Source organism: Calonectris borealis, chromosome 12 (assembly GCF_964195595.1).
Source record: "Calonectris borealis chromosome 12, bCalBor7.hap1.2, whole genome shotgun sequence".
Classification (NCBI taxonomy): Eukaryota; Metazoa; Chordata; class Aves; order Procellariiformes; family Procellariidae; genus Calonectris; species Calonectris borealis.
The window spans coordinates 22,372,035-22,390,261 of record NC_134323.1 but is presented as its reverse complement, the minus strand read 5'-3'; the positions used below and the strand labels follow the sequence as shown (position 1 = coordinate 22,390,261).

The window sequence follows — 18,227 nt, the reverse complement described above, 5'->3', positions numbered from 1 at the left end:
AGGTGTGCAAGATGGGTGTTATGGCCCGCTCTCAGGGTCAGTGGCCAGACCTACCTTTGGAATAAACAGCTCGTGTGTTGCAAAGCACATAAATTAGCATCTTGCCTGTCCAGGACTGTAACAAGGCAGGAGGACTGCAAATCCTTTGCCAGCCTCCTAGGCTGCTATGTGTTTGCAAGCCTGCAGGCACTGCGGGACATGTTATTCTCTTGCGTTTCCTTGCTGGGCAGGGCCTCTGAAGGGAGGGCACAGCAACTAAAGGGTTGGACAAACATCAGTGACCTCTTGCGCTGGCTAACAGCCTCGCCTCTGCTGCATGGGGGGGTGTTGGGCCAGGCGCTGTGCACACACAGCCACTATGGTAAAGCACAAGCCCAGTTTTCACGCCACGTCCTGCTCCTCCTTTCCCTTGGGCCCGTCCAGGCAGACTCGGTGCAAGGCAAAGCAATGACCTGCTGTTAGCTGCCAGCCCTGCGTCCTGACAGCCCCTGGTGATGAGAAAACACGTCCTCTGGTACGGATCCCTCTGTTATAAATGATTTAGTCCCAAACAGGATTCCAATTTAAGTTTACAATTTATTAAACGAATAGAGGCAAGCAAACAGCGCTGGGTGTGCCGGGAGTCTCCGCTCCACCAGGACACACACCATAACGCGGCACTCATCATAAATATATACAGTAAAACATTGCATATTCATATAATTTTGTAATATGCCTATACATATGCATGACCTGTCTCCGCTTCGTATTAAAATGAGTTCCAAAAGTCATTTACATAGTCCAAGCATGCGCAGTAAAATTAGGGTTAGGGTCTTTTCCTCTCCGGTGGTCGTTCATAGTCTTCTTCACTGTGTCCGTTAGTTGAACTCTGGGCTTCCTTTGTCTATATATGGTCATTTAATTAACTCATCCGTTCCTCGACTCTTGTAATGTAACAAGGCATCGGGTTATCTTGTCCTTTAACACTTATCCTTTCACAGATGTTCGTTATTAGTGATTTACATAGGACACTATCTCATCACAGCTGTTACATAGGAGGCCTAACGAGCCAGCTCAAGGCCTGTCTGTTCTTATCAAGTGGGAGGATGTACCATGGTGAAATCTCAGTCAGGAATTGTTAGTTAATTTATGGCTTAGGCTAGACAATGGCTCTGTTATGAACCCGTAAGTGTTAGTGCCCTCTATCAATCCCCCCTTCTCTAAAAAGTTAGTAAATTCATTTACTATACCAGAATGTTCACTAAGTGGCTTTTGCAAGAAGCAGGAACTATATACATACTATATACATTAACCACTCTGCTAGACTTAGGCTTGTGGTCATACAAGGGTATGTAGGACAGAAGGTCACACTTCATCACACGAATCAGAGGAACATATTTCACACCTCTCTATTACACGGAGCCAGGCATTTGCCGTCTGCCCTTCGGAGGCAGCAGCAGCTGTGGCCGTGCCGAGGAACGGCTCTCTGCGGGGCAGGCCAGCCTCTGAGCACGGACAGAGGCAGTGAAACCAGTAGAGCCACACACAGAAAAAAGGGCTTTTGGTTTTCTTAAAACAATTTATTATTTCAATTTTATATAAAAACCATACAATCAATTGACACTAGACCATTGCTGGCTTCCCAGGCCACATGAGACCCTTTTCCCGTGATAAAAAATACAAACCATGACGACAGCTAAACAACAGAGTTCAGAATTTCAGTAAAGCTGTTTGATTTCCGAAAGCGCCTTTCATTGACTGCACAATAATTACACCTGGCACGACACAGAAGGAAATCATATCATAATCTGGAATACAGAAAAATAGAAATCTGCCTGCAAGTACTCTATCAAATATAATTCCCTCACGTATAGCACATGACAGCACATCTTTGGTCTGCGTTTATTGATCACTTCGCCCTGCTCTGACAGAGCCGCGGTGCTGCGGCCGCCCCACTTCTCTGGCGCTGGGCTTGCAAGCCGAGCGCGGCAGCAGGTCAGCGGTTGCGTCGGGGCTGGGAGCACGAGGTATTTCGGAGAGCGCCAGAGGAACCCTTTTTCCCCACGACAGAGGGAGGGAGGTGGCGGGGCCTGGCCCCACCAGGGGAGAGGAGCTGGTCCTGGTGCGTCCGGCTCCAGGACGGGGAACAGACTGAATGGCTCCGTGCCCTGCCGGGAGCCGAGGGGAGCCAGGAAACACACAGGCTCCCAGAAAATCCCCCCAGCCCCGGTGACCCCGAGCTTCCCCTGCACTGAACGAGGGGGACGTGGACACCAGGTTGAGGGGGTGTTGCAGGGGGGTTCAGCTGCCCCCCAGGTGAAAGCCAACGTGAGTCCGATGGGGTGAAATGAGGTGAGCCGCCTGCGCCGGGCAGCTGCCGGACAGGGGGGGCCGGGGAGGGTCCTAGTCGTCCTCCTCCCCGCCGCCGTAGAGGTCCGCCAGCTTCTTGAAGCGGCTGCCCCAGTCGTTGAGGTAGTCGTAGTCCTGGTCGCGGTCGGAGGCGGAGGAGTTGAGGGAGCTGAGCGAGGTGGCCTCCGAGCCGCTGCCCTCGTAGTCGAACACCAGCAGGGAGTCGTAGGGGGGGGCCGTGGGGTCCGTGTCGGCCGCCTTCAGGTTCTGGGGGGACAGAGGGGTCAGCACCCGTCCCCTCTGGGCTGGGGACGCTGCCGGCTGGGGGGTGCCCCAACAGTGCCTGCATGGATGGGGGCTTCACCCCCTTGGTCCACCCACAGAGCACCGTGTGGGGTCAGGGCTCACCTCATCGATGAAGTTTCCGATCTCGTCGGGGTTGGCGGGCCGGGGCCGGTACTGGGGGGCGGCCATCAGCGGGGGGGCCACATCGTTGCGGATCACCTCGGGGCGGGCGTCCAGGCCCCGGTGCAGCTGGCTCAGGTCGTAGTCCTGGCAGGGGGGACATGAGGAGATGATGCTCGAGGGACGGCCACAGGCACCGCCACACTGGGACCTGCTGCTAGCCGCCCCAGCGCAGGAAGGACCGGGGTACCGTGGGGGACACGGGGACAAGCAGGTCCACCGCAGCCTTGTGTGCCCCAAGCGTCCGTTGTGGCTCGGGGAACAAGGCCACCACCCGCCGCAGGGAGGGTGCCAGAGGGACCCCACGGGCAGGGTCCGGCCCAGCACAGGCGTCCCACCTGGTCCTCCTCACCGCCGCCCTCCTCGTCATAGTGGTAGACGTTGTCCCGCATGTCATCCTCCGGCGGGAGCAGCGGCTCCTTCACCACCTTCCTCCGCCTGGCGAAGAGCAGCAGCAGCAGCAGGAGGACTGCGAGCAGAGGGCACCGGCGTCAGGGTGGCGGCACGAGGGTGGCCACGTCCCCGTCCCGCCCCGTGGTACTCACTCAGCAGTGCCAGGATGCCCCCCAGGATGCCCAGGATGGCAGGGACGCCCAGGCCGCTGGCGATGAACGCTCGCCGCTCGCAGTTTTTAGCCGGCCCTTCGCAGTCGCACACCTGGGCTTTGACTGGCGTCACCTGCACCTTGCCCTGCCCGTCCGTCAGCTTCAGGAAGATGGTGTACTCCCCGGGCTCCAGCTCCTTCAGCAGGGTCAGCACCAGCAGGTCTGGCGCAGCAGAGAGAGGGGTTGGGGTCAGAGACAAGTCCCCATTCCCCAGTTTGGGGACACCCTCGGCACCAGTGTGGGACTTTGCCACGCGGCAGTTCCCCAGCTTGGTGTCCATCGCGGGGGCTGGCACTGGCTGCACTCAGGAGCGCAGAGAGCCGAGGGGGCCTGCGATCTGGCCCTTGCTCGGCGTCCCCCACAGCCCCGCGCCAAAGGTGGGTGGCCGGGCCAGACCACGCAGCACCTACCTTGTCCGGACACCCTGACGGTCCAGTTGGCAGCAGAGCCGTGCTCCAGCCCTGCCTGGAAGGGGTAGGTGTTGGGGGGCAGATCCTTGTCAACGATGTTCAGCGTCTGGTCCTCGGGCTGCCGGCTGCAGATGTCGAAGATCCGGGGCTCTGGCATGGGCCCGTTGTCGTTCACGTCCTGGAGGAGGAGGAGCAGCGTCCCCGTGCCGGTGGCGTCCGGTGACCCTGCAAAGCCGGGGGTTAGCAAGGCACCAGGGGAGGGGGTCCTGGCCCCGGCCCTGCCCCAGGAGCCCCAGTGGGACACGGGTGGGTGGCAGCAGCCCCTTCCCAAAGGGCAAGGCAGGGTGCTTCTCACCACTGTCCACGGCCAGGACGATGGCCTTGTAGGTGCTGTTGATGGCGTGCACCGACTCCCGGTCCAGCGGCTGGGCTGCCGTGATGATGCCGTTCTCGGGGTCGATGGCCAGCCACCCCGCAGGGTCACTGCCCATGCGGTACCTGGGGCAAGCGAGGCATCAGCAGGGGGGATGCTCTGCCGGGTGGGAAGGGGCGCACGGCACAGCGCAGCCCCTCGGCCACCCCAGCATTGCCCCCTGCCACCGACCTCCCCCACACTCACGTGATTTTCTGCCTCTGATCCCTGTCTGGGTCCTGGGCCGTGTAGGAGGTGACCTGATGCCCCAGCGGCAGGTCCTCCATCACCTCCACCCTCTTGACCGGGGGCACGAAGACGGGGGCTTCGTTCACGTCTCCGACCACCACCAGGACGCTGGCCGTGGAGAGCGGCAGGGACACGGTGAAGGGGACGGCATTCTCCACCGTCACCAAGAGGTTGTACCGGCTCTTGGTCTCGTAATCCAGGCCCTGGAGGGGGGCAGGAGAGAGGAGCCAGGTAGCGCTGGCAGGGAAGCCGGCGCCGGGGCAGCTGCGCAACAGCAGGACCCACCTTGGCAGTTTTCAGGATGCCGTCATTGGTTTTGGGGTCGGTGGTGATGCTGAAGTCGCCATCCTGGTCCCCGCTCTTGATGCGGTAGATGGCTTGCCAGGCAGGGGAGCCCTGCATGTCCTGGTCTGTCACATGCAGCCGGGCCACCACCACCCCCACCTCGTTCTCGTTCACTGTCCCCTCGTACTGCAAGAGAGGGGATGGGGACAGTCACCCACGTGGTCCCGGGCACCCTGGGGCAGGGGGGCTCGTGCCCCCTGGGGCACGGCTCGGGTACCGTGGTGGGGTCGAAGACAGGAAGGTTGTCATTCACATCAGTGACTTCCACGATGGCGGTGGCGGTGTTGGTCAGGCCAACGCCCTCTTGGTCCGCAGCCTGGATGATCAGTGTGTAGTTGGGAGTGGTCTGCAAGCCAAAATCACCACGGTTAGGGCAGGGATGGGGTCCAGGGTGTCCCCCTCCTCTGGGAGCATCACCTCCTGCTCTTCACCCTTCTCCAGCCACAGTGTTCACCGCCAGCACAGACGCTTGCCAACGTCCCCACTGCCCACCCGAAGGGCTGGCAGTCCACCCACTCCCGGGGCTCGGCAGGGCTTGGCAGTTGCTCCTGCAACAACATCCCCAGCACAGATCCCCGAGGGGCTTGGGGCTGCAGACATCCCCAGAGTAGGGGACAGTAACCCAGGGATGGCAGGACCCCAAAGCTCCACCATCTCCAGCTCCCTGCAGCAAGTCCCACCGCGGAGCTGCCGCACGATCCCCCGAGACGCAGCGAGGGTGCCCACCTCCCGGTCCAGCCCCGTGCCGATGACGCTGATGATGCCCTTCTCCGGGTCGATGGTGAACATCTGATGCGTGCTCTTGGGCTCCTCGCTGAGGATGGAGTAGCCGATGATGCCGTTGTTCACGTTGACCCCATCGTCTGCATCCGTGGCGTTCACAGTCATCACAGATGTGCCTGGGCATGGGCACAAGCAGGGGAGGTTTTACTTGCGGGACAAAACTCACTGGACACCCCGGCACAGCTCTGGCTCGGGGCTCTGCGTGGTCCTAGCCATGGGGCCCCCAGCTCGCCGGTCCCCCACACACCTGGCTTCGCATTTTCCTCAATGTAGCCGATGAAGACTTGCTTGGTGAAGATGGGCCGGTTGTCGTTCTGGTCCGTCACGGTGATGATGATCTCCATGGGGTCCTCCACGGGCTGCCCGTTGGCCGACACGGCGTGGGAGAAGAGCTGCGAGGGGCACCATCAGCCCCCGCGCGGCCCCGGGGACCGTCCCCTCCCCATCCCAGCCCCCCACTCACGACGTATTTATCGATCTCCTCCCGATCCAGCGGCTTCGTCACCTCCAGCCACCCGGTCTCCCGCACAATGGTGAAGACGCCCACAGGGGGGGTGTCTGCCCCCTGCCCCGTGATGCTGTAGAAAACCTTGGTCTCCTTGTCCTTGTTGGATTTGATCTGGCGGCGAGGCAGAGGAGGGTTCAGAGGGGTCCCAGCGCTCCGGGGACCCCCCTGCCCTGCGCCCCATCCCCGCGGGGCCATGTACCTGCACCAGCTTCTTGGGGAAGGGCCCCCGCTCGTTCTCGGGGCAGTTGATGGGGGGGATGACCCAGTCCCTCTTCTGCCGCCGGAGGCCATGGCCAGGCTCGGGGAAGGTCAGCACACTGGGCACCGCGTCCTGTGGGGAAAGTGGCTCAGCTCAGTGCCAGCACCTTGCCAAGCCCTCGGCACGCTCTGACCCCGGGGAGAGGGGCTGCGCTTTACCTGCTGCTGCTGCGGGGGGTGGGGGTGGTGGCGATGGTGATGGTGCCGCCGCCTGTGCAGGGTCACCCTGGCCGAATGCTTCTTGCCCACAGCGTCCCAGGTGTGGATGGAGAAGCTGATCTCCCGCCGTTGGAGCTGCAGGGGCCGGGTCGCAGAGACGACACCGTCCCTGCTCACCTTGAAGCGCGTGTCGTCCGAGAGGTATGCGGCACGCCGCTGCCCGCCACAGTCGGCAAAGCTCACTGGGGACAGGGAGAGCGAGTGGGCAGGGGGCTCCCGGTGCTGCCCCGGGGCAAGCTGGCGAGGGCAGGGCAGGCGCCCAGGCACCATGGGACGGGCAGGCAGCAGAGCAGGAGGGTGCAGGACAGCGTGACATGGGCACATGCAGCAGAGCCCTGGCTCAGAGACCCGGGGCGACCAGGTGGGGTGGCAGGCGCGGTGAGGATGCACCATGCACGGTGCCACACGCCCTGCCGGGATCCCGTCCTGGGCATGGGCAGGGTGCGCAGCACGATGTGCGGTGCATCCCTGCCGTGGCTTTGGTGCAGGACTGGGCATGGCACAACCTGCCGTACCATGGGATCCCTGCCGGCCCGTGGCAGCGGGGCAAATGGCACTCAGCACAGGGCGTCCCTGCTGTGCGCAGCCCATCCCTGTCTATAGCACCATGTACGGCACATCCCCGCGCACGGCACCGTGCACATCACATCCCCACATGTGGCACATCCCTGCCATGAGGCACATCCCCATGCACGGTGCATCCCTGTGGCACAGCATGTCCCCACGTGTGGCACATGACCGCTGCCGTGCCCATGGCAGCGGGCAGAGGGTGCTGGTGCTGCTCCAGCTGCTTTTCAAATAAAAACAAGGTCAGTGCCCGCTCACCTGTGCTGGCACCCAGCCACTCAGCAGCCTGGCCAGGGGGCCGGGGGGGCTGCCAGGGCTGATGCCCAGGGCACTGCAGGCCAGTAGGTTACGGTGCCCCAGTGCCAGGGATCTGTGGGGGTCCCCGAGCCCCCGCATGGCCGGGGACCATGGCCACGTGTCCGCAGCAGGATCAGCCCAGGCTGCGACCCACTGCAGGAGGGCAACATCAACCTGTGCTGCAGGAAGGTGCCAGCCCCGGTGCGCCCGCGGCGCAGGGTGGCAGCTGGGGCACCCAGTCCACCCAGGCACCCCCGACACCTCTGCTGCGGGGGTCCCCCGGGACAGCGGGCACCCACCACAGACCAGGGCAGACGTGTCCTGCCATCACCAGCCTGGCACCCTGTTGGGGCGTGGTACGAGTGGGGGCCAGCACGCAGGGGCTGCAGACAGCCCAGGGAGAGGCTCCGAGCGGTGCCGCGGCGGTCAGGAGGCATCACATGAGCCGGGGCCGCGCTGCCGGGAGCTCCCGAACAAACACCCTTTGTCTGGGAGACGGTTTGTTTGAGCCAGCGGCACCCGGGCGGGAGCCCCTGCCAGCGCGGCCACCATCGGCCCCGGCATGACCCGCACCGCGCAGAGTGGGTGCCGGGGCTTCACTGCGGGAAGGCGACGTGCCCAGGGCGGGAGGCAGTGCAGCACACCCAAACGCTGGGCACGAGGCTGCTGCCAGGGCTGGTGCTGCCATTGCCAGGGCTGGCCCCGTTACGTCAGCCCGTGTGCAGCCCAGGAATTTGGAGGCGGTGGCGGGACTGAGGCGGGTGGGGAGCGATACCGAACCCCGGGGTGGGGGCTGTCCCCCTGCCCACCACAGTGCCCCCAACCCAGCCCGGGCAGCCGGGGAGGACCCGCCGGGTCGGCCAGCTCAGCCCCACGGCGGGACCCCCGGGCAAAGGCTGTGGGCTGGGGGAGCCGGTGGGGCCGGCTGGGCAGGAGCGTGCCGGGGCAGGCCAGGCGCTGCCGCAGCGGGGGCTGGCGGTGGGGAGAGGCACGCCGGCACCCATGGGCGCAGGCGCAGTGCTTGGCACCTGGGACCTGGCACCGTGCCGGATGGGTGCAGTGAATGGGCAGCGCTTAGCCCCCAGCCCCACACTGGGTGCAATGAGTGCTCAGCCCCACTCCAGATGGGTGCAATGAAGGCTCGGTGCTCTGCGCCCGCTCCCCCCCTTCCCACCCAGCCGCGCACAACCTGTTTTTCCAGCTCCTCAGCTGAAGGAAAGCCGTCCCCAGCCCTCCCCTCCCCGGGGCTGGGAGCCAGGGGGCCCCTCTCCTCTCCGGGAGCGGTGGGGTGGGAGGCGAGGAGAGCTGGGGGGGTCCCTCGGGGGGATCGCCCCCTGCCAGGCCCCCCACCACCACCCGCGGGGCGCAGGGACAGCCAGACCCCCTGCATTACCAGGCTGCTGGATGGGGCAGGGAGATGAGACCCCGCACGGGGATGGGGACCAGGGCAGCCCCCCAAGCCACCCCACATCCCGCGGTGTCTCACCAGGGCTGGGCACGGGCTGACTCACGGGCAGAGCTGGGTGCCACCACCCCTGGCTGCCGGGTGCCACCACCCCAGCGGTGCCCGCTCTGCATGGGTTACGCAAGCACGGCCGTGCCGGGGCAGGAGCCGGCGGTGGGGGGGGGGGGGCTCACGTCAGCCTGCGGGCAGCCGGGGCAAAGGTGCCGCGAGCGGCACGTCCCGCCGGCGCACCCGCTGACATCACCCGAGTTTCGCCATGACTTCAGACTCTCGAGGTCCCCCCACCCCAGGCTGACGGGGGAACATCCCAGCCCCCCCAACGTGCCGTGGGGCTGGGGGCCAGCCGTCCCGTCCCAGCCCCGGGGACGCCGCGGCCCCCACACAGGTGTGCGCCTCCCCGGCCCAGGCGCCATGTGGGGCCTGTCCAGACCTGTTGGAGGGAAAACACCGCGCTCAACTCATCAGCTTAATTACAGGCCCGCTCGTGAGCCCGCCCTCACCGCGGCCTGGCCGCGGGCTTTGGTGTGCTGCGTGGTGCGGGGGGCGGCATCGCCAAGTGCCCACCATGCTCGTCCACCCGCATGGCCAGGCATCACCAGGCTGGCCCATGGCCCATGCGGGCAGACGTCCCTTTGCCTCCTCCCATGCCCCGTCTCCACCCGGGACATGAAACTGGAAGTGTGCTGCTGGGACGGGGGATTTCCAGCAGGTCCCCGCCCTGGAGAGCAGCCCTGCGTGGTGTGGCGACGCTGGGGCCACGTGGCTGCCCGTCACCCTGGTATCGGGCACGGCCCTAATGGACACAGGCTGCTGCAGCCAGGCAGTTTTGTTAATGATCAACCAGAAAGCTAACGAACAGGCAATTCCTGAGGTGTGGGGCAGGGTCCGGCTCCTGGCTCCATACCCGCAGCCCAGGCAAAGCCCTTCTGGAGCTGGGGGGATTTGGGACCCCCCGGCACGGTGCTCGGTGCTCTGCACCCCTCAGCCCCACATCTGCCCCAGCCGCCCCTGGCAGGCTGTGGTGCCAGCACCACCATCAACCATTAACCAGCACAGATGGCAATGGCCCGAACGCTGCCCTGGGAGCCTGCACCCAGCCACCGCGTAGCCCCCCAGCACCCATGGATTGGGAGGTGGGGATGTGCAGGGCACCCCAAAGTGGCAGCGGGTCCCCAGCACCTGGTTCCCTGGGCACACCTCTCCCCAGTGCCTCCCCTGCGCCACGAGGGCCGGCAGCACCCAGGCACCCGGCCGCCCCTGCCAGGGTTCGGTGCGCGGCAGAGGGAGGCTGTTGTCAGCCCGGGCTGGGGCGCAGCCCGGCACGGCCGCCACAGCCACACGGGCAGGGCTCAGCGCCGGCACCTGCTGCGCCAGGACGGGGATTTTGTGCCGGCACAGTGAGACACCACTGTCCCCACGCCAAGAGCTGCCGGGGGAGGCCGCGCTGGGGGCTCTGCTCTGCGGCCACGAACGGTGGGTTCGCCCCCGTGAACCCCGGGTGCCGGGACCCCGCGGGCGGGTGAGGCGCGAGGCAGGACGGGCGCCTGCGCGGCCCCACGCCCCGGCCTGCCGGCCCCAACAGGTCTGCGCCGCCTGAGTCAGCGCCGCCCGCGCCGGCGCACCCCGGGGAGAGGCACCCGCTGCCCCCGCGCCGCGCCGCCATCCTGCTGGGGTGGGAGCACCGGCGCCCGCGCTGCCCCGGCCCTTCAGCACGGCCCCACTGCCATGCACGGACACACAGCCACGGCTCTGACCCCACTGCCACCTGTGGTGGTGCGCACTGAGCCTGTCCCTGCCACCATGGCACTGTCCCCACCGCCACGGCACCGTCACCGTGGCCCTGTCCCCACAGCCACCTGCGGAGCTGGGCAGAGACTCTCCCCATTGCCACCCTGGCACCACACAGGCACGGAGCCACGGCTTCGTCCCCCATTGCCAACTCCAGTGCCATGCGCCCAGCCCGTCCCCACGGCCACGGCTCCCTCCCCGCGGCCACCCCAGTGCCAGGCACCCAACCCGTCCCCACGGCTCCCGCCTTACCTCGTCCCAGCGCCCGTCCCGCCACCACGCTGTCCCTCGGCACGGTGAGGGCGAAGGACTCGGCGGTGAAGCCGGGCTGGCACGGCGCTGCCCGCTCACACAGCCGGTGGCCGGCCTGCCCGGAGAGAGCCGTCAGTCCCGGACTGGGTCCCACGCTCCCGGGCAGGGTCCCGCCGCCCCGGGCAGGGTCCCACGCTCCCGGGCAGGGTCCCGGGCTGGGTCCCGCCGCCCCAGGCAGGGTCCCACGCTCCCGGGCTGGGTCCCGGGCTGGGTCCCACAGTCCCACGGTCCCGTCCCTCACCTGGAGCAGGAGGAGGAGGAGGCAGAGCGGTGCCGGGCAGCCCCCCCGCCGCCCCATGGCTGGCTGCCGGTGCCGGTGCGGTGCCGGTGCGGTGCCGGTGCGATCGGGCGCTGCCGCCGCGGAGCCGCAGGTGGGTCCGGTCCCGGTCCCGCCCCGCAGGTGCCGGTCCCGCCCCGCAGGTGCCGGGCCCCCCCCGGGGAACCGCCCCGCCCCGCCCCGACGGGAGGCGGTACCGCCCCGCCCGCCCCCGGCCCCCGCCCCCCCCGGTACCCCCGGCCCCCCGCCAGCAGCCGTGCAGCCCCCGGGGCGCGGGAGGCAGACGTCGCAGCCGGGGGGGCCCACGCGGGAAGGAAGGGCCCACGGCGGGATGCTGCAGCCCCCGTGCCCCCCAGCACCCCTCCCCTCGTCCCCCGCCGTCCCCAGACACAGCAAAGCTGCGGGTGACCCCACAGCACGGAGAAACCCCCAGGGACCCCCCGTGCCACGGCCGCCCCGCGGCTCCCGGGGCTTCGGCGAGGGGCAGAGTCCGGCCGGGGCTGAGCACGGAGCTGGGGTAGTGGCGGGGCTGAGCGCCGACCGGGGGGAGCGGGCAGCCCCTGCCAGCCCCTGCCCACGTACAGCAGCAGGAAGCCGGGGTCCCGCTGGGGCCGGGGGCTGCCACGCCTGCCCGTGCCAGCACCGCCACGCGTGGGGCGATGGTCACCCCGGGGTGGCAGCGGGAGGCTGCAGGCGGGCCGGGCTCCGGCTGCCCCGGCACGGGGGGAATTGCGAGAACAGGAGGGATTTGGCACCGTGAATCTGTGGGGACAAGGACACCCCAGGGGAGCCCCCGCTGCCGGGGGGGCCATGGGCACCACCCCCCGCATGGGCAACGCTGCAGCCGTGCCTGCGGGTACCACGCTGGGGCAGGGAGCAGCCAGGTGCTGCTGCAGGCAAGTGGGACAGGGCTAGGGGGGCCACAGCGGGGCTGGGGTCAGCACCAACCCGGGGGTGGGCAGCAGCTCCCCAGGGACCTCTCCCAGGGCACAAAGCCACGCAGAAGCTGGAGCATCTAAAAAACCCACATTCTTTATTAAAACTTACACCAGCACCCGCTCACCTCGTCCGTAGCATCACACTACCTTTATTCCATACATTTAAAAAAAAAAAAAAAAAAGAAAAATACAGGAGGGGGAGGCTGGGGGGCTGCCGCCGAGGCGGGGGGCACGGCGGGAGGGGGCAGCCCCAAGGCACAGGCAGCGGTAAGGCGTGGGGGGCAGCGGGGCTGGGGGGGTCCTAGTCGTCCTCCTCCCCGCCGCCGTAGAGGTCCGCCAGCTTCTTGAAGCGGCTGCCCCAGTCGTTGAGGTAGTCGTAGTCCTGGTCGCGGTCGGAGGCGGAGGAGTTGAGGGAGCTGAGCGAGGTGGCCTCCGAGCCACTGCCCTCGTAGTCGAACACCAGCAGGGAGTCGTAGGGGGGGGCCGTGGGGTCCGTGTCGGCCGCCTTCAGGTTCTGGGGGGACAGAGGGGTCAGCACCCGTCCCCTCTGGGCTGGGGACGCTGCCGGCTGGGGGGTGCCCTGAGGGTGCCGGCACAGATGGGGGGAACGGTGCCAAACCACTTTGTCCCCCTGTTCCCCCAGGGCCAGGGCTCACCTCCTCGATGAAGGTGCCAATGTCATCGGGGTTGGCGGGTCGGGGCCGGTACTGGGGGGCCGGCAGGAGGGTGGGGGCCACATCGTTGCGGAGCAGCACCTCGGGGCGGGCGTCCAGGCCCCGGTGCAGCTGCCGCAGGTCATAGTCCTGGAAAGGGGGGGGACACACGATGGAGAGGTGCAGGGTCAGGCCACCTGCGCTGGCACCGGTCCCCCCGGCCCCCTGGGACACCCACCTGGTCCTCCTCCCCGCCACCCTCCTCCCCGTAATAAAAGACGTTGTCCCGTGTGTCGTCCTCGGGCAGCAGCAGCGGCTCCTTCGTCACCTTCCTCCTCCTCACAAAGAGCAGCAGCAGCAGCAGGATGACTGGGGGGAGCAGTGCCATCAACAGGGATGTCCCCCGCCCCGCAGGGGGGTGCAGCCCCACAGCACCGGGAGCCCCGGGGACCCCCCACTCACGCAGCAAGGCCAGGAGGGCACCCAGGGCGGCGAGGACGAAGGGCATGCCGGTGGCGGGCTGGGGTCTCTGGGGACAGCTCTGCACCGGCCCCTCGCAGTCGCAGACCCGCGCGGTGACGATGGTGAGCTGGGCTTTGCCCGGCTGGTCGAGGAGCCGCAGGTAGACGCTGTAGAGGTCCGGCTCCAGCGGTGCCACCAGCCGCAGGGTGACCGTGTCACCTGTATGAGATGGGTGGCTCGTGGGGGAGGCACCGGTAATGCCGCCACGGCGCAGCCTGCCTCGCGCCGAGCGTCCCCCTGACGTTACCTTCATCGCCGACCTCCACGGCCCAGCTGTCCCCGGAGCCATGGCTGAGCTCGGCGCGGAAGGGGCCGGTGTTGGGGGGCAGGTCCCTGTCGGTGACGGTGAGGACCTGGGGCTGGGGACTGCGGTTGCAGACGGTGATGTCCCGGGGCTCGGCCTCGGGGCCGTGGTCGTTCACGTCGAGCAGGGTGAGGAGCAGGGTGCCGGTGCCCGTGGCGGACGGCGAGCCTGCAGGGAGGAGCAATGCTGGAGGGGGGCTCCCCAAAACCAGGACCCTCACAGGGACGGGGATGCCCTGAGCAGGGGTAGGGACAGGCAGCCCCCGGCACCGCTCCGTGCCGGAGCTGGGATGTGGGTCCCGGTGACGGCAGCACGTGTCCCTCATGCGGGACGGCGGGAACAAGGGCCCCTTTCACGGCCCTCACCGTCGTCCACAGCCAGCAGCACGGCGGTGTAGGTGCTGTTCTGGGCGAAGGGGGACTCGCGGTCCAGGTGGTCCCGCGCTGTCACGAGGCCGTTCTCGGGGTGCACGGCCAGCCAGCCCGCCGGGTCGTGCCCCACCAGGTACCTGGGGGGCAGAGGGGAGCTGGTGCTGCGGTGGGGGGTGGCATGCACCCCCCCAGACCTCGACGCCAACCCTGGCCCCGCTCACTTGATCCTCTGCCCCTGGGCCTTGTCGGGGTCCTGGGCCGTGCAGGAGGCGAGGGTCTGCCCCGGCGGCACGTCCTCCGGCACCCGGGCAAGCTGCACCGGCGGGTCAAAGACGGGCGCCTCGTTGACATCCTCCACATTGACCGTCACCGTGGCGGTGGCCGTCGGCAGCTTCACGGCGAAGGGCGCCTCGTTGGCCACGGCCACGTGAAGCACGAACTGCTTCTTGGCCTCGTAGTCCAGACCCTGGGAGAGGGGAGGGGATGGGCAGCACCCCATCGTGGGCAGCGGGTGGGGGACGCGGTGCGGGGACACACACCTTGGCGGTGCGGAGGACGCCCTCGTTGCTGGCAGGGTCCGTGGCAATGGCGAAGGCGCCTCCCTCGTTGCCGCGCAGGATGGAGTAGACGGCTCGCCATGCCGGCGTGCTCGGCTCATCCAGGTCGGTGGCGGCCAGCCGGGCCACCTCCCGCCCGGCCTCGTTCTCCGGCACAGCCGCCTCGTACTGCGTGTCGGGGGTACCCTCAGCACCGCAGCCCGGTGGGCACCGGCCCGTGGGGAGAGGGTCCCGCTGGGGGGGCCCCACATTACCGTTTTGGGGTCAAACTCGGGCGCGTTGTCATTGACATCCGCGATCTCGATCACCGCCAGCGCCGTCGTGGTCAGCCCCTCGCCGTCCAGGTCAGCTGCCTGCACGGTCAGTGTGTACTCCCGCACGCGCTGCGGCGGACAGACAGACAGACACCCCGTTAGACCCTGCCCAGGGCCGGGGCCGCCCGCCCCGCGCTGCCGCAGAGCCCACCTCCCGGTCGAGGCCGCTGGCGATGACGCTGAGGGTGCCGGTGGCCCTGTTGACGGTGAACATGTGGGGATGGGGCTCCCGCGGCTCCTGGCTGAGGATGGAGTAGGCGATGACGCCGTTGTAGGTCTCCACCGCATCGTCCGCGTCTGTGGCGGTCACCTGCATCACGGAGGTGCCTGGGGATGGGGCGTCCTGGTGAGTGGGGTGGGGGGGGCACCCATGTTCCCCACGGGGACGGTCCCAGGGCTCTCCCCAAGGGACCGGTGGGAGGCAGAGCTTCCCCGTGGCACGGGGTCCTACCCGGCAAAGCACCCTCCGGCACCGAGCCCCTGAAGACCTCCCGCGTGAACTGGGGCTTGTTGTCGTTCTGGTCCGTCACCGTGACTATGATCTCCATCGGCTCCTCCACCGGTTTGCCGTTCTCGGACACAGCGTGGGAGAAGAGCTGCGAGGCAGAGGGGTGAGCGGCGGGGTTGGCACGGCACGCCGGCACAGGGCGGCACCCCCCGGCAGGGACCTACGTGGTACTTGTCGATGCGCTCCCGGTCCAGCGGCTGCGTCACCTTCATCCAGCCCGACTCCTTCTCGATGGTGAAGACGCCCTCGGGGGGGGCGTCCGCTCCCTGCCCTGTGATGCTGTAGAAGATCTTGGTGTCTCTGTCCCGGTTGGATTTGATCTGGAGGAGACGGGGGGGGTTCAGTACCCCCCGCGGCATCGCGCCCTGCCCCAACGCAGGGGGGATGGCCTCCGCCAGCATCGCTCCCACCCTTGGCATGCCCAGCCCCCTGCCCAGACCGACCCCCCCCGTACCTGAACCAGCTTTTTGGGGAAGGGGCCCCTCTCATTTTCGGGAACCTTGATGGGGGGGATCACCCAGTCCCTCTTCTGCCTCCTGGGTGCGGCGTGAGCCCAGGGAGCCTTGGGGAGCTCCTGCGGGAGGGGGGGAGTGAGGGCGCAGCCAGATGGGGGGGTCAGGGGATGGGGGGGGGCAGTCGGGCAGCGTTACCTGCGGGGAGCGCCTGCTCCGCACGGGGAGCCGGGTAGGGTCTGGCCGGCCGGCAGCATCCCGGGGAGGGACGGCGAGAGCCCTGCCCGCCGCCGGCAGCCGCACCCTGTCCTCCCGTGCCCCGACGTCGAGCTCCTCAGTCCCGTAGGGCCACACGCAGCCTCCAGAGCTCGCTGCGAGAGGGCAGGGGGTCAGGGCGGCCAGGGGGGCACCTGTCCCCGGGCCCCCTGCGCCAGCAGCCCCAGGCCACCGCACCCGCCCGGCCTCCGGAGGCAGACCAGGCAGGGGATGCCGGGAGCGGCGCAGAGGTTTCGGCTTTGTTTTGCAGATGAAGGGAAATTCCTGGGCAGGCAGAGCCCTGCCCCAGCCCCCCACCCGGTGTGTCACCCCCCTCGGGGCTCCCAGCCCCCCATGGCCAGCACATGGGGCACAGCACGGGACCATGCTGCATCCCCCGCGCTGGATACAGCCCAGGCCCCTGCACCCCGGCCGGGCGGCAGGATTAGGGGATTAGCGGAGCTAAGCCAGCTCCGGCGGCAGCAAGAGGCCGCCCGGGCTGAGAGCCGGGAGGGGACAGGGAGCGGGGCTGGGGGAGCAGGGGGTGACGTGGAGTGGGGCAAGGAGAGCTGTGCCCCACAGCTGCCCCCACCGGGGCAGGGACCGAGCCCCGGGGCGACGACAGGGCCCTCGCCCCCATGCAGGGCGCAGTAGCCGTGCCTGGAGGGCAGCGCCGAGGGCCCCTCCCAGCCGCGATGGCGGCGATAAGGGACACCAGCGAGGCTGGATGGGCCCCAGCCACCCCGGCAGGCAGGGACAGGGCACGAAGAGCCCGGGAGAGCCCCCTGCGCCTGCCGTGGGGAGCCCCCAGCCCTGCTCCCCACCTTTGGCACCGGCTGCTGCTCCCCGCTGAAGGGCCGGGCGGCATGGCGGGGTCCAGGTCTGCAGCCTCGCTCCAGCCCCGGCTCGGGGGGCCAGACCCCACCGTGCCCTCAGGCTCCCTCCGCGCAGAGCCCACATGGCACCGTGCCCGCTCGGCGCAGCGGTGGAGCCGCACGGCTGGCACCCGGTCCACGTGCCGCCCACAGAGGGGTTTCACAGTGGCATGGCCAGACCCCAGCCCCTGCCCACGGAGGGGGCCTGGCAGAGCCCAGCTCCGCTCCCGGCAGCCTGGCAGGAGCCGCCCGGCAGGCTCGGCCGAAGGAAGCGGCGTCCGAGATGGGCAGAGGTCAGGGCCTCTCCTGGCACGGCAAGAGCACTTACCGCCAAGGAGCGCTTTTAGTGCTCCGCAGCCATTAGGCGAGCGCTGGCTCTGGCTGCGGTTCCCGAGCAGTCCCGCTCCCCTGGGACGCTGCCGAGTGAACGGGGCGAACAGGCCCAGGCAACACCGGGCCAAGAGCCAGCGGCAGCGAGTCCCAGCCCAGCCTTGGGCCGGGCCGGCCAGACTCTACAGCCCCCGGCACCACGCTCCTGCCCACGGCCGGAGAAGGGCGGCCCCGGGGGCACCCAGCCCCATCGCCAGCCCGGCGCCAGGCACCCACCCTGCGGGGACCCAGCCCTGCCCCAGCAGCTGCCTGTGGGTGCCCCATGGCTGGACCAGAGGTGCCAGCGCTGGCAGGGCCAGACGGGCAGGCTGGGCACCGCCAGCCCCACGGCCCAGCCTCACTACTGGGGGGGCACTGCCCTAGAGCGCAGGAGCCCGGCCAGCCCCCCAGTCCGGTTCCACACCCAGGGAAGGACTCGCCCCGTGGCCCAGCCCCACAGCCCGGGGATCCCGGCCGGCCCCACGCCCCGGGCAATGCCAGCTCCCCCGGAAAAGCACCGACCCCGCAGCCCGGGGGGCACAGCGGGCCCCAGAGCCAGCCCCACAAGCCGGGGCGCAAAGCGGGGCCGAGCACGGCAGCGAGGTGGGGCCCCGCCGCCCCCAGCTCAGCCCGCACCGGAGGCACGGCCCGCCCGCCCCACCGGCGCCCCGGTCGCGATGCCGGCCCCGATCCCGGCCCCGCACGGCCGGTGCCCCCGCCGCGCATCCCGCGGGGTCCCGGGGGGGCGGGTGGAGCCGCGCCCCGACGGCGCCAGTTACCTGGTGCCGGGAGCGGCCCGCGGCGCAGTCCCGGGGGGACGC

The 18,227-nt window shown here is 68.2% G+C and overlaps 2 protein-coding genes across 2 annotated transcripts; both read right to left on the bottom strand.

The window, feature by feature from the left end:
- Positions 1 to 1,753: 1,753 nt before the first annotated feature.
- On the bottom strand, positions 1,754 to 6,864 carry LOC142087418 (cadherin-1-like). The gene is made up of 14 exons (XM_075161676.1): positions 6,523 to 6,864; positions 6,305 to 6,436; positions 6,061 to 6,216; positions 5,845 to 5,989; positions 5,541 to 5,713; positions 5,032 to 5,160; positions 4,755 to 4,940; positions 4,428 to 4,672; positions 4,164 to 4,306; positions 3,809 to 4,033; positions 3,339 to 3,560; positions 3,132 to 3,262; positions 2,737 to 2,880; positions 1,754 to 2,595 (listed from the first exon to the last, which is right to left on the bottom strand). Exons 1-14 carry the CDS (start codon positions 6,850 to 6,852, stop codon positions 2,383 to 2,385), a joined length of 2,574 nt encoding a protein of 857 aa, XP_075017777.1. The 5' UTR covers positions 6,853 to 6,864; the 3' UTR covers positions 1,754 to 2,382.
- A 5,493-nt stretch (positions 6,865 to 12,357) lies between these two features.
- LOC142087038 (B-cadherin) lies at positions 12,358 to 17,134 on the bottom strand. The gene is made up of 13 exons (XM_075160734.1): positions 15,910 to 17,134; positions 15,620 to 15,775; positions 15,399 to 15,543; positions 15,099 to 15,274; positions 14,888 to 15,016; positions 14,616 to 14,801; positions 14,298 to 14,542; positions 14,071 to 14,213; positions 13,649 to 13,873; positions 13,342 to 13,560; positions 13,118 to 13,248; positions 12,883 to 13,029; positions 12,358 to 12,740 (listed from the first exon to the last, which is right to left on the bottom strand). The coding sequence occupies exons 2-13, from the start codon at positions 15,665 to 15,667 to the stop codon at positions 12,528 to 12,530; spliced, it is 2,007 nt and encodes a 668-aa protein (XP_075016835.1). The 5' UTR covers positions 15,668 to 15,775; positions 15,910 to 17,134; the 3' UTR covers positions 12,358 to 12,527.
- Positions 17,135 to 18,227: the final 1,093 nt, after the last annotated feature.